At 38.5% G+C, this 13,264-nt stretch overlaps 1 protein-coding gene across 1 annotated transcript in view; it reads left to right on the top strand.

Annotated features, from left to right (window-relative positions):
- Positions 1-812: 812 nt before the first annotated feature.
- The window catches only part of LOC103780491 (striatin-like), a gene marked incomplete at its 3' end in the record, with an annotated part of 44,758 nt that continues 32,306 nt past the window's right edge, over positions 813-13,264 (top strand). Inside the window, exons 1-3 of the mRNA XM_008948180.1 lie at positions 813-963; positions 6,942-7,024; positions 10,865-10,968. Of these exons, the coding sequence (XP_008946428.1) occupies positions 813-963; positions 6,942-7,024; positions 10,865-10,968 (338 nt within the window). The remainder of the gene's footprint in view (positions 964-6,941; positions 7,025-10,864; positions 10,969-13,264) is intronic.

Genomic DNA, 13,264 nt, shown 5'->3' with positions numbered 1-13,264 from the left:
TGTTTCTTAGTTACTGATCTAGTACTGCCTTCCAAGGTTTTTCTTCCTGTCAAGTGCCTGTGTTTTGTTTTCCCTAGCCAATACTCATCTCTACTTTGATTTTTCTAGTTATTTTTCTTGAAGCTTTATAAATTATCGTTGCTTCTTTTATCTTCCTCATTCAGAGTGAAAGACTGTAATATTTGTATCTATGTAAGTATCATTAGTAAGTTGTCTATTTCAAGTAGGAGGGAAAACAGATTCATACAGCATTCCCCTAGATGCTTATCTGCTAATTGCATATTTCACTTTTAATGCTTGCTGTCTTTTTATGGTACTTTGACATTTTGAAAAATTATCTTAAGAATTAACTTTTTGAGTGCCCTGTGGAGTAATTCACTAGAATAAATACTAACATTATTAATCCTCATTTTAGTCTTCACAAACTGTGTTCTATAGCTTTATCATTTATTTTCATAACTTTTCAGAAATTAGTAATTTTTCAATTCTTAGGTTCTTCTGGCAGCTGCCTGGGAAAGTCGACAAGAAAGGGTTTACTGTTCCACAGAAGTTTAAAACTGTGATTCTTTTTCTCCATTTTTCTGAGTGTTTCCGGGGCATTTCAGAGTTGTCATTGTGTATTGGACGAGCCCATCCCACGACAGCGAAGGGTTTGATTGAATTCCTGCGCAGGGCGCTGGAATTTGCTCCTTTGCTTGAGGCAGGCAGGGTCTGAACTGATTCCTGTTTTGGTGTCTCGCCTTCGCCACACGTCTTCCAGGCGGCTGGGGGTGATGCTCCGTTGTGGATGTCATTTCCCTTTAAGTAGCCAGATGGCAACCCTGGGAGGGAGCGACGGGGACTCTGCCTCCGTGGCGGGGACCCCCGCGGAGCCCAGCGCTGCTGGTGCCTCCTCGTCCCAGCAAGTGACAGAGCTGTGGAGCTCTGCTGCCTCTGGGCTGGCTAAGCTTGGAAGGCGTGCCAGTGTGTGTATGGCTTTTGTTTTGACTAGAAATTTTGTCTTTGCAAGCAATGCATATGTTGCTGTGGAAAGTTTTGCCTCTGACAAACATTTTTTTGGCAGAAATTCTGCTTTTGAGACGTTGGCATTTCTCTGCGTTTCACAAATGTTCTAAATTGCAACAAACTGCAATGCTGGTGTTTAACTGCATGTATGGACATCCTTATCTTGCTAAGGAATTTTCTAGCTCTTGTCCTCTTCACTACTGAAGTTTTCACTTCTTCTAACTGGTAACTTTTTAAAGTCTTTAGAGTAGCAGACAGCTTTGGAGTAGTGGAACCGGATAGGGTTGCGTTAAAATTACTTACCTTGGGTAAATTTTCCTTTGAAAAGGTTTGCAAGGAAACGATGGATAATGGATAGATACAATGTACTTGTCTTTCCACAACTTTGTTAAAAATATTCCTTGTAAGGCAGTGCCAAAAAAAAAAAAAAGACAGACAAACAAAACCCCAACACTCAAATGATAGGGGAAGAGTTAATGAAATGAGATAAAATGTGGTTAAATGATAGCCAACAACTGTAATAGAAGGAATGTGATGGAAATAATAGATAAGCACTCGAGGTCAGTTATGGAAGTCAGATTTAGTAATGTTGGCTCTTGGGGCGGGGGGGTGGGGGGGTCACGGGTGGTGATCTTCCCCTTGCTGCTGCTTTTCTGAGGCAAGAGGCAAGCGGCGAAACCAGGCGTGATACGTGCTAAGATTGTGCCCTTGCAGATAGACAAGTTAAAGTAATGAGGAGAAGGGGCAAATCAGACAGATGGCTGTGGCTATTTATAGTGTGGTTTAGGACATTCGTTACTTGATTCAGAAATAGTTGATATTTACAGTTTGTTGCCTTCTAGGTAATGGTCCTCTTATTAGATTAAGTTTCTAGTTAAAAAACATTCTGGTAGCTGGATAATCTGAAAATACTGTTCAGAGAAAAAATAATGGACAGTGAGTTAATGAAATCAGTAAATGGAAAACTCCTATGGATTTGGTATGGCCAGTAAAACAGAACTTCTGTTGATGAGATTTTCAGATACAATGACGTGGGGTGAATCTCTGAGATTCTCTGTGAAAGATTAAATGGCAGAATTGCTGTAGAAGTCTTGGATAAAATATTTTTTCTCATAAGGTAGGTATTACAAAGAAAACAGTGATTAATGTTAAATTCCTCTCCACCCCAGAAGGCAAATATTTTCGACTTTGTTTTAAACGCATCACAAGTCAAAGGAAAGGCAGAGGAAAACAAGCCATGGTCACAATACTGAAGGGTGCTTAGCTGGGAAAGGTGATGCTAAATGGTTTCCAGTGCCTACTAGATATCCATTCCTTTGTTAAGTTTCTTTTTTAGCCAACTTTCTAGTTGCCAAATTCATGCAAAGCAGGAAAGCTTCTGTACTTTTTTTTCCCCCCTGTTTGCTTATATGCATGCTTGCCAGCTAATCTGAATATACTTTGATAAGCTATCATAGCTTGTTTTGGTTAAACCAGAAGGAAAAGTGGGAGTAAATGTTCAGTGATGAAGGAGCTGCATTACAGAAGTTGGTAGCTTTTGTAGAGAAGTAGGATGTAAATACAAACTGATAAGACTGGTTCTTTGCAGGTCTGTACCTGCTTCTTACAGTAGTTTGATACATATTTTTTTTTAAGTTTGCATAAATGGTCTGAGCATTTTCCAGCATTAGATTTTCCCATTTTTATCTAATCTGTTCAACCTGTAGTGTAGTTTTAAGTATGATGAAAATGTGTTCCTTAAATGAGCCTAATTTTTAGGAAACTGTTGCTGGAAATACTGTTGACATGGCATGAACAGAGAGAGTTTTGCAATGTTACATTGTATCCAGGTAGTCTTTAAAGCTTACAAACACTTATCACACAAAGTTATACTGAAAAATGAAGCGTCTTTCTGATTTTCATTATTTGATCTAGAATTCTTGAATTAAGTAAAAATGTTATGTTCTAAATGGAAAACTGTTTTTTGATGTCAGGTTGGCATATGGTGAAACATCATATGTGTCTTTACTAGTGCATGTTTGTAATTTAAATCAGTATCAACATCCTCACATTGTAGCCCTCCTTTTTCTGTAGAAAGTTTTGGCTCATGTCAGTTTTATTGCATCAGGGGTAAGTAACTTTGTGCTATTTGAACAAGTTACAAATATAACTCAGCCTTTATTGACATTTCAGTATACACTGAAACTTTATTTACTAATTCTAGAACAGGCTGTGTAAAATTCCCCAAGGAAGAGCACATGCATCTCCTGAGACTCTTCATTCATCTTAATTTAATGCTTGACAAAGTAAGGCTGTACAAATGCCAACTCTCAAATAAAACTGATATCTGTACACAGTTTTACGAGAAAATATGGGAGTAGGTGGCTGACCAATACCTATTTGGTTTCACAAGGCAGCCAGGCCTTGTCAAGTCCTCTTTTTCTAAGTTCCCTAGCTAAAAAGAGGGAAGAACTGACCTAGGAATAGATGAAGGATTGTCACATTTTGTTTTTAAATGCTGAAAAACGTTTAGACGTGTAAAACAGCTCTTCTGAATCACACTTTGGAGTGCCCAGGATCCAAGCTATGTAGATAATACACTAGAAATAAAAATACTCCAAAAAGTGAAAACAAAGGTTTATTTTATCATAGTGAGCTCTTCTGTACAGGCCCATAGATGGATTCATGTAGAAGGTGTTCTTTTCCTATTTGAAAAGTTTACTGTATGCTAATGCTGAATATTTTGAAACTAACCCAGTGGCAAAGAAGTTAAATTTAAGATTGCAATGTGGAAAGACTGCATTTTTTCTGCTTTTAGCCAGGAATATGTTTCCCTTTAGGGCAGTCACATAGGGCAAGATTGCAAAAGCATTGGAACAAAAATGGCATGCATGATATTCATATCCAAGCTTGGAAAGAGGGGGTGAGGACAGAATCAGTTATTTTTGTTTCTGTTTCACTTGATGCTCTAGTCAGTTCAGAGTGCAAGGAGTAGCTGCTCCTGGCTGTCGGGGTGAGGTTCGGGAGTGTGCTGGTCACCTCTGCAAACACTTGTGTGCTCAACTCTGGTTCATTCCTCTTCTTACTAAAGCCAGATCTAAAAATCTCCTCCAGAGTTGTTCTCCCTTGTCTGGCTGTACCCCAAGTGAGTGACTCTGCCTGTGAACTTCCATTGTCTCAGCTGAAATGTGGGCCACAAGTCTGTCTGTCTGTCGGGGTGCTGACTGCTGTTGCTGCATTTCTGCCTTTCTTGTACAACAAGTGGAAAGGAATTAGATTTGAGCATTTGCAATTTGGATAGCAGCGTGTAATATGTGATTATTTTGTGACATGTCATTGTAGTGTTGCCTATGGAATTACATCATGTTTAAAACTTGTTCTCTTTTCCTCCTTATATTGGTCTACAATGTTCCGGGGACTCAAATGAGGAGAAACAAAAATAAAAAAAACACCCAAAAAACTGAAGCCCTGCCCCCCACAAAACCCAAACAAACGAACCCCCTCAAAATAATAATAATTTTAAAAAAAAACCAAAACAACCAACCAAAAAACCTGAAGGAAATTAAATGCTCACCACTTAAGTCTTACTACAAACATAACTGGAGGAGTAGAGAGAATTTTTTCTCGTGAAGAATGATTAAATAATCTGAGTATACATTGCTTGGCTAACTCGGCCAGTCTTTTAATGCTTGCAGTTGTTAGGACAGTGAAAGGCAGCACTGAAAAGCAGATAAAAGACTGGCTATCTGAAAAGAGATCTACCTAGTAAAACACTTTAAACTGCATAAAGGAAAGTCTTCCTGTTGGTTGGGACACTTAAATTGGTAACCAAGGTGTTACCAGGAATAAACTAAATAATTTTTGATTCTGGATGATCTATTGGGAATTTTGAGTTCATTGACAAGAAATTGTTTTTCAAACAATCTTTTTTTTTTTTTTTCCTAAGAGATGAAGAATATAAGTAAATGGCTTTTTCAACCATCTTTTTTTTTTTTACTGTAAGCTAAATCCTTGCTCTCTTTTGGATGGTTTAATTTTTTCAGGACTTAGCTCTGGTTCCAGTTTTAGAACATCTCTGAGAAGTCCAGCAAAAATAATTTGCCAGCAGGAGATTGTGCTGTGCATTAGTCCCACGAGGCGCTGCCGTCCGGTGCGAGATGGGATGGAGCACTTCTCGGTGGGGTGAAGCTAAATATGCCTCAGTGCCTGCCACCCCACTTCAGTTTTGTGTTATCTGAAGTGGCTACAGGCACTTACAAAAGCTTCCTAGCCTCTCTTTGGCACCGAGTGCCAGGAGGTGTGTTGCAATGTTAAGTATGGCTCCAGAAAAATTGTTTGCCAGTTGTACTAGACCACTGATAGTTCCCTTCCCCCCCTCCCCTGTACCTGTTTTTTATCTTTTCTCCTCTCATGCCCCCTCTGGGCATACCTACACTTGTTTACAAATATACTTAAATATGTAGCACTTCAGTGAGCCAACTCTAATCTAAAATACTGAGCACCCTGGCAGTCTGCAGAATCCTTCTGGCAGATCTCGGTAGACTGGTTAGCACAACTGTTCCAGGCTGATTCATCCATATACGTATTTAGTTATTTTAGGTATCTACATATTTTTTGCAATACTTTTCTTGCAGATTTTTTCCCTCCTTTGTTCTCTTTGTTTCAACCTGTGAAGGCCTTGCTGTTGAATTACAGATGCAGCGCATACAGAATTGCGTGTCTTACATTGTCGAATGATGCATGTTGACCTTCAAGTGCCTATAAATTTGAAGTGAGGTTTACTTTAAAATATGAAGATAAATATTGTAAAGAAAAGAACGCAAGGCTTTTTATAATTCTTGAGTCTGAAGAATTTTTTTTTTTTTTAAAAAAAATCACCTTTTAACTTGAAATAGCTGTAGAATTCAGGAACTGATAGAAGCTGATGCTAAACATGCCTAATTTTTTTAGAAGCCATAGTACTGTTTCTTTTTAAACATTTTCTGTTAAAGGTAAATATTTTTTAGTGTGGTTTTGTACTACCAAGGTGTCAGCCTAAAGAGATTTGCAGATATAATATACTTTTGAACATCCTCGTGGTTGTGGTTGCTGATTCCAGGAAGTGTAAAGTTCAGTTTCCTTTTTTAACATTGGTCAAATCTGGATTTGTTAGGATGCAATTTAATTATTTGATTATATTGTTATGGCTGCTAAGCCTGTATTAGGAAGTCAGCAACGTCTTTAAAAAAGTTGTTTCTAATCCAGTGCTACCTAAAGCATTACCTCACTCTGTTGTCCACTTCACAGTCATGTGATTTTTTGGGAATTTTTTAAAACAATGTTGTTTCCCATGAGTGATTTTTAAAATATTATAATGAATGTTATTTTTTATCTTTTGGTAAAGAAGTGGAATAGTTAAGATAGCTACAGTGCTATTAATTTAGACCAGATGCACATGAAGCTTCTAAGTTTTGTTGCCATTGTTGATAGTAAAAACTTTAATGAGATAAAGTGGAAAAAAAACCCAAACCAAACCAAAACTGGACTGTACAGTTGTAGCTGAAATAGGCTGTTCCAGGTATCTCTTTTCCCAATATTATGTAGGTTTTTTTGGGAGAGGGGTGTTGTGTTTTTTTTTTGTTTGTTTATTTCTTTCTGACTCTTAACTTTGGTGGCACAGTTGAGCTGTAACACAGTAACTCGTAGCACTTAGCCTGCAGTAACCTTGAGGCGGACGCTGCCTTTATTCCTCGCTGGGAGCCAGCGGGGCCGGGCGCTTTGTGGGGATGGTGCACCCCGCCCATAAGGCAAGGAACAATTTGAGGTTTTGTGTGATCCCCGTAGGCGGTTTAGAGGTTTGCAATGACAAGCTTACAACTTGATGCATTTTAACATTATTAGCTAGAAGGTCAGTTGTCACAGAACCTGTTTGTTGAGCATATTTGTGAATTCTTGAAATTTTTGGCAAACCTTCCCAGGAGTGGCCCAGGCACAAGTGCAGAACAGTGTTGGAGATGATTCAAAGCAGAAGCGACCCTCCTTTGCTCTCCTACTCCCTCAGGTAGCGCAGGCTTCAGGTTTGATTTTAGCTAAAGCTGCAGCCATGGGAATTTGCCTGTGGAGTCTCAATCTGTTGGCAAAATTCTGTTGTTTACACCTGAAATATAAGAAAGCTGTAGTTGTATGGTTCAGCTGATACTTTTCATTGTGTTTAAACACACTTCTTACACTTTAAACATGTGCACAGACATTTAGACAGGTGTTGGCTAAGTATTTTGATTTGAAACAGTGATCCTAGCGTTATCACTCGTTTGCTCTAAAGACTGAGGAAACACTGTAGGATCTTGTAATTTGTCATTTTAGATATTTAAACTTGGTGTACTCATTCATTTTTCATTTATACTAGAAATTTTTTCATTTATGGTATGGACATTGAAGTTTCTTTGCATATTTTCAGTTAATTGCCAAACATTTTAAAAAGTGAAACTTACTTATGGCACATAGACTGTTACAGTATTATTGTTAGTATAAAATTTCAGTTATTTTAATGCTGTCCTTATGTGCATTACAAATAAACCTGACTATTATCATTAATAATTTCTTAAAATTTGAGCTTAAATATATAACTGATGTTTTGTTGTTCAGTGAGGCTGACTTAGTTGTAATTATCCATTACTTATATAAATGAGGGTTAAGGGTTGCTAACATCCCATGAGAGAAAGAAGGAATATTCTTCTTACTTTTTGTATATAATAAAAATCAACAAGGGGGTAAGCATTGTTGTTTTCAGAGCCAGAATTTCTGAAAAATAATGACATAAGAATCCACTCAGAAGAAAAGCAGGAACAAACTATGGTAGAAACTGTGCATCCTCCAAGGAGACACCTCAGGCCCTCTGGTGCACTTGTCTATTTCTTGATTTGCCAGTAAAAGTGCCGATCAGTAAAGTGTGTAGTAACCTTGAAAGATCCTGGCAATAAGCTTGTGTAGGGCTGCAGAGGTGGCTCCTGAGCCATGAATTCCACTCCATTGTTGATGCATGCTTTTTGAGTAAGAAACACAAGGGTTTCCTGGAAGCCCAGGAAGAAGAATTGTTCTAAGACATCTGTAAGAGCACTGGCATACCAGTGATGATAAAAGATGTTCAAAGCATCAATTAATATTTCTTCCACTGTTCCTTCTTCCTGTGCAGTATGTGTACAATACATGCAGCCTTCCAGTGGCCCCAAGGAGGGAAAGTGCAATGCTTTTCTTTCATGTTGAATTGTAAGGTGTAGATGCTTCAGCTCGAGAGGTGGAGTTAGGAATATTATTTACTTTATGTGCTTGGGAAGCTTCTGGTAAGTTTTGAATTTGGGTTCTCAAATGGTTAGTCAGACAAGTAACGGAGTCAGGCCTGCTCTGTATCAGAAGTCTGGCTCTGCCCATTTTCAAATGAAGGATGTGTTGTATGACACTTCTTATTCTAATCCATTTATGTCTCTCTTATAAAAGCAAGCTGTCAAAACTACTGATAAGTTGCTTCCCCTGCTTTGTTTAGGCTGCTACCAGTGGAAGATGGCTCTGACCTCAATTGTTAGCAGGGTAGTGCTGGTTTGACGTTTGCAGTAGGGCAGTGTGAGAGCCAGGCCATTACTGGCTGCCCTTTTCCAACCTGCCGGCTAAACGTGCTTCGTTCCAGCCCGTCCAGTCAGTGCATTCGTAGCTAGAAATTGCCTGTGGACAGCAGATCGTTTCGTAGGTCGCTTTGGCTTGTGTTCTGGTGGCATGGGATGATTTTTTTCATTCCAGCCAAATGCTTATTTACCTCATGCTCTACTATTCTTAACAGCATGCTTTGATGTTCTCTCACTTTTTGTCTAGAAGGGCACTTGCTCATTTCTGTTGGGCTTATTTGGTCAGAGAGGGAGAAATCACTATCACAGTGTACTAGTATATGCATTAGGATCTGGGTGTCTGTGCAGTTACCGCAAACTAAGCTGTATGTGCTTGAGGTGTTCCTTTTGCAACTGAGAGGAATGGTGACCTTGTTGAGTTGACATGCTTCCTGCACAGTTATATTCTTCAGAGCAGGAAATGCTCACTCCAGTGCCAATGTTTTTCTCCTGTGCCTTTCCTTAAATTAACATTAGAATTCAATTGTAGTTTTTTGTTCGAGTTTTAAAGTTTGAGTTTTAAGTGAGGAGAAGCTAGATGCCAGAATGACAGAGGCATTCTGATTCAGCTGAGGTTTTTTTGGCAGTCAAATGCATTTCCCCCACTGAAGGTGAAGACTGACTTTGTTGGAGAGCAGCCAGGGTTTTTCAGTTGTCTTAAACTAGCTGCTCTAGTTGGTGACTGGTGGTTAAAGATTCTTCAGGTGTCTGTCAAGCTGTTTACTGGCTGCACTTGAGCAATGAAGTTCTGTCAACTGGTGTTATGTTTTGGAGCAGCTGCTTTAGCTGGCCACCAGCAAATGGTCTTTTGTAGTAAGATTCATCTAGCCTGATGTCCAAAATTCAACCAAACTAATTGTGTGCATTCCCTTTATAGCTGATGGAGAGAAAATGACATTTACAGACACTGTTTTTTGCACCTTGGGATAAAAGTCTGAAGTCAGATAAAGTATTCTTCAGAAGTGTCTGCCTCCATTAACTAAAATATCTGGGGACTGCTTACAAGGTTGTGGCAGGTGAAGAGAGGGGAGGATACTCCTGCTCGTTTCTCGCTGGCTTTCTCTAGAGATTGGTAGCCTGCAGTACCTACAGAAAACACTGCTCATAGGACTGCAGTGGGCATTTATCTAAACAAAAGGCTTACTGGTGTTCACATTCGACAGCTGATGGTCTGGACCAGTTGCCTTTTATCCTGTTTATGTTTCTTGAGAGAGGGATGAGATACTTGAAGACTTGGCTGCAAAGGTGGCATAAGGCTTCTGATCCTGGAGATGACAGGGAGCTTGCAGTGCAGGTGTGGCCAAGGCATGAAGTGGTGGCTGCCCGTGGGTGTTTCTTTCTAAAAGTATGTTCATGAGTTGAGAGCACAAGAACCTACCTCTTAAGATAGACTTAATTTTGAGCATGAAATACAAAAGCAGGGAGTTCTGCCTTTATGTTTGAGAATGAATAACTTGTATATATCATAATTTTCTGTTTAAAGGAGATTTTCCATGGGCAACTAAATACTTACTCTCTGCTGGAAGCTGATAAAGGTTAGGTGTTTCTTTTTCCACTTGTCTTTTATTTACTTCTAGGCCATTTCTTTCCTTGTCTCCCTCACCAAAACACCCTTCCCTGTTTTCCATTTTTTATTGCTTAATCACAGTATTTCTGGAGAGCTTTTTTTTTTAACATATTTTAGGAAGTATACAAATTAACACTTGACGCTGTATTGCAAACAGGATTTTATTTTTCTTTTAGCTGAACATGCTGTACTTCAGTTGTTTGACTAGTATCATGTATCTAAAATGTATCTACAGAGCAGTATGCTAATAATACTACTTCTGTTATTAGTGAGCAGAAATACTTTATAATCTTCTCCTGCTTATTGTTGGTAAATGCTTTTATCTGCTGAAGGCTTTTTGTATGCTTATTTTATCTGTTCCTTATCCTTTGTTGAATGTTTAGCCAAGAGAGGAATAAACCCTGTCAAACAAACTAAATTTGCTTTATTTTTTTATCTGTTTTTTTTTTTTTTTTTGTTTGTTTTGTTTTTTTTTTGTTCTGTAATGAGCATGCAGTTTAGGAGGTTTATCTATGCAGTGTTTTGTGTAAGCATTTAATGTTTATAAGATGCAACAAGCCAGTTTCTTTTGAACCATACAAATAAATTTTAAAATAAGTTGGAGGAGACACATGCACCTAAGAGCTATGCTGGATGTTTTTGAGGAAGGAGGTTCTAAATTGAATATTTCCTCTTGCAGGCCCAGATCGCTTTTCTTCAAGGTGAAAGGAAAGGACAAGAAAATCTGAAGAAGGATCTGGTGCGAAGAATCAAAATGCTGGAATATGCACTTAAACAGGAAAGGTATGCTGCTGTAGTGATGAGTACATGACAAAGAAATTCTGAAGACAGATACTTTCTTTTGCCTTTGTAGTTGACAGAAACAAGTATTTATTTTATATTTGTTCAGTTCTTAAATTGACAACTATTATTATAGTAAATAAAGTTAGTAGTCTAAATGTCTGCGTTATGATAAGAACAATAGCTAACACAGTATGCTCCAAAACTATGCTAATATATGCCATGGTTGATCGATGGTGAATACTTTTTCCTTGGTAAAATTCCAGCTAACTCTCTAGATCACACCCCACAGTTACAGTGCATTCTTTTTTTGTTCGAAGTACTACTTTGTTTAGTAGTCTCTGACAACTGAAATCTTGAATAACTATCTTCAAGTCTAGTAATTACTGGTTTTTAATCTTGTTAAATTTGTAGTCTTCTCAGTATGATAGACTATAGGATATCTTCTGGAGCCTAATTGTGTGTGGAGTGAAATACTTCTTGTGTTTACCAGTTAATCAAACGTCTGTTTCTTTGTTCACAGGGATTTCAGTAGAAGTCCCTAGTCTACCATTTTATTCTTATACGTACTTTCCTGTTGTTACAATCACTGAGGCAAACAAATTGGATTTTTTGTCATGTTTCCAGAAGACTTTCTGTTTGACTGATTTATTTTAGGCCAAGCTTAGTTTTAATTTTTTTTTTTTTAGTAGTAAAATGTCTTATTATCTTTGGTTAAGAATATTAAATTTATGGTACTACTGCAAAGTAATCGGTGCTTACATACCATTTTCCTATCAAATAATTCCTATGTCTCATTAATAAAATATTAATAACATAAATAACTTTAAAATAATTTGTAGTAGTACAAGTAAGGTGAGAAATATACGAATGAGGAATAGGATATTACTGCTGGATAGTCTGAGAAGGACACTCGTAGTTGTGCATTACTATATTGCGTTTAGATTTGCTCATCTTATGTGGGCTGCTGTAGCGGGTGAGACACGCCTCTCACCATCCATTATGGCTCTTTCTGGTGGCAACCAGTTCATCCATGGGTGTGGAGCTGCAGCCAGTTTTCCGGCCGCCAGTAGCCTCAGGGCTGCAGGGTGCTTCCTCCCACTTTGGGCAGTTTTCAGAGAAATGCTCAGGGTAGATACCCTTGTTGTTCAGGCCTTGGTATGGTACCGATCGTGTATCAAAGGGCACAGAAAAATATCCAGTATGTGCATAATGAGATTGCAGTTACAGCTGAGGAAAGACTTACATTTGGGGCATGATTAGGAAGATTAGAGTCACTTTAAAAAGACAGAGGAAATGGAGTACATACTTGCACACCTGAAGATATGCTCTAAGGTATATAAGTACAGTAGGATTTTTTCTACTGCAAGATTTCTTGTTTCTCAAAGCTGAGGAAGCGATTCCTTAGGGTTATCTCTAATACTTCACATTCATAACCCAGATGAATTAGCAATTTATCTAAAATTATCGGTCTATGTAAATACATTTCTGTGTGCTATCAGAGAAGCGTTGTAAGTTTTTTAAAAAATTAAAATATCAAACTTCAGTGTGGATAGTGAAAATGCTCCCCAGTCGCATTCAGTAAAATTCACCTGAATTAGGACATTTCAATCCTAATGCAGCAGTCACTGTTAGGGCTTGGGGGAAAAAAAATGGTGTTTTCTTATTAGGAGTTTTTAATGTAGGTATCTTTTATCTTCTGGTGTATTTTTTTCTGCAGTGTATGGTATTAGCCTTGATTTCTCAGGTCAGTAGGCTACAGTCAGCTGATCCAGTCCATTTTGACAGTTTCAGTATGCATGTGCAATGGTTCTCAAAGTAAATGTGATTCTTGTGAATGGTGTGTGCTGGAGACTGCTATTTATAAGAGTTTGTGGTTTCAAACAGCAGTATTATTTGCCAGTTTCTGGAGAAAGAGGCTTGTATTTCTGTTGGAAATGTCTCCCAGCAAGTGTTCTTGCTTGGTACTTAAAAGAATAGCAACATACCGAGCTTGGAAGCGCTGCTCTCTCTCCCAGCATTTTCCTACATCAGCTGTCAGCCAGGTCAGGCAGGAGTCAGTTGGGATGCTGGCTTTTTCCACTGGGAACTCCGAGCTGGCAAATGAGATCCTACAAGGCAGGAGGAAACATTTCTGGTCAAGTCAGAAGGTTGGTGTGGGTGGGAGGGGGCAGGGAAGCATTCCTGTTTTCCTTCATTTCTGCCTGGCCTTGCAGCATGCAGAATCTTTCTTAGCTAGAAGAAGTAAGTAATGAGTGACGGGGCAGAATATGAAATCGTAGCCCACAGTAGTCGGTGT

The sequence above is a fragment of the Merops nubicus genome, unplaced genomic scaffold, assembly GCF_000691845.1.
Source record: "Merops nubicus isolate BGI_N331 unplaced genomic scaffold, ASM69184v1 scaffold15469, whole genome shotgun sequence".
NCBI classification, from domain to species: domain Eukaryota; kingdom Metazoa; phylum Chordata; class Aves; order Coraciiformes; family Meropidae; genus Merops; species Merops nubicus.
The sequence above is the reverse complement of the archived record's forward strand: the minus strand, read 5'-3'. Positions and strand labels throughout refer to the sequence as shown.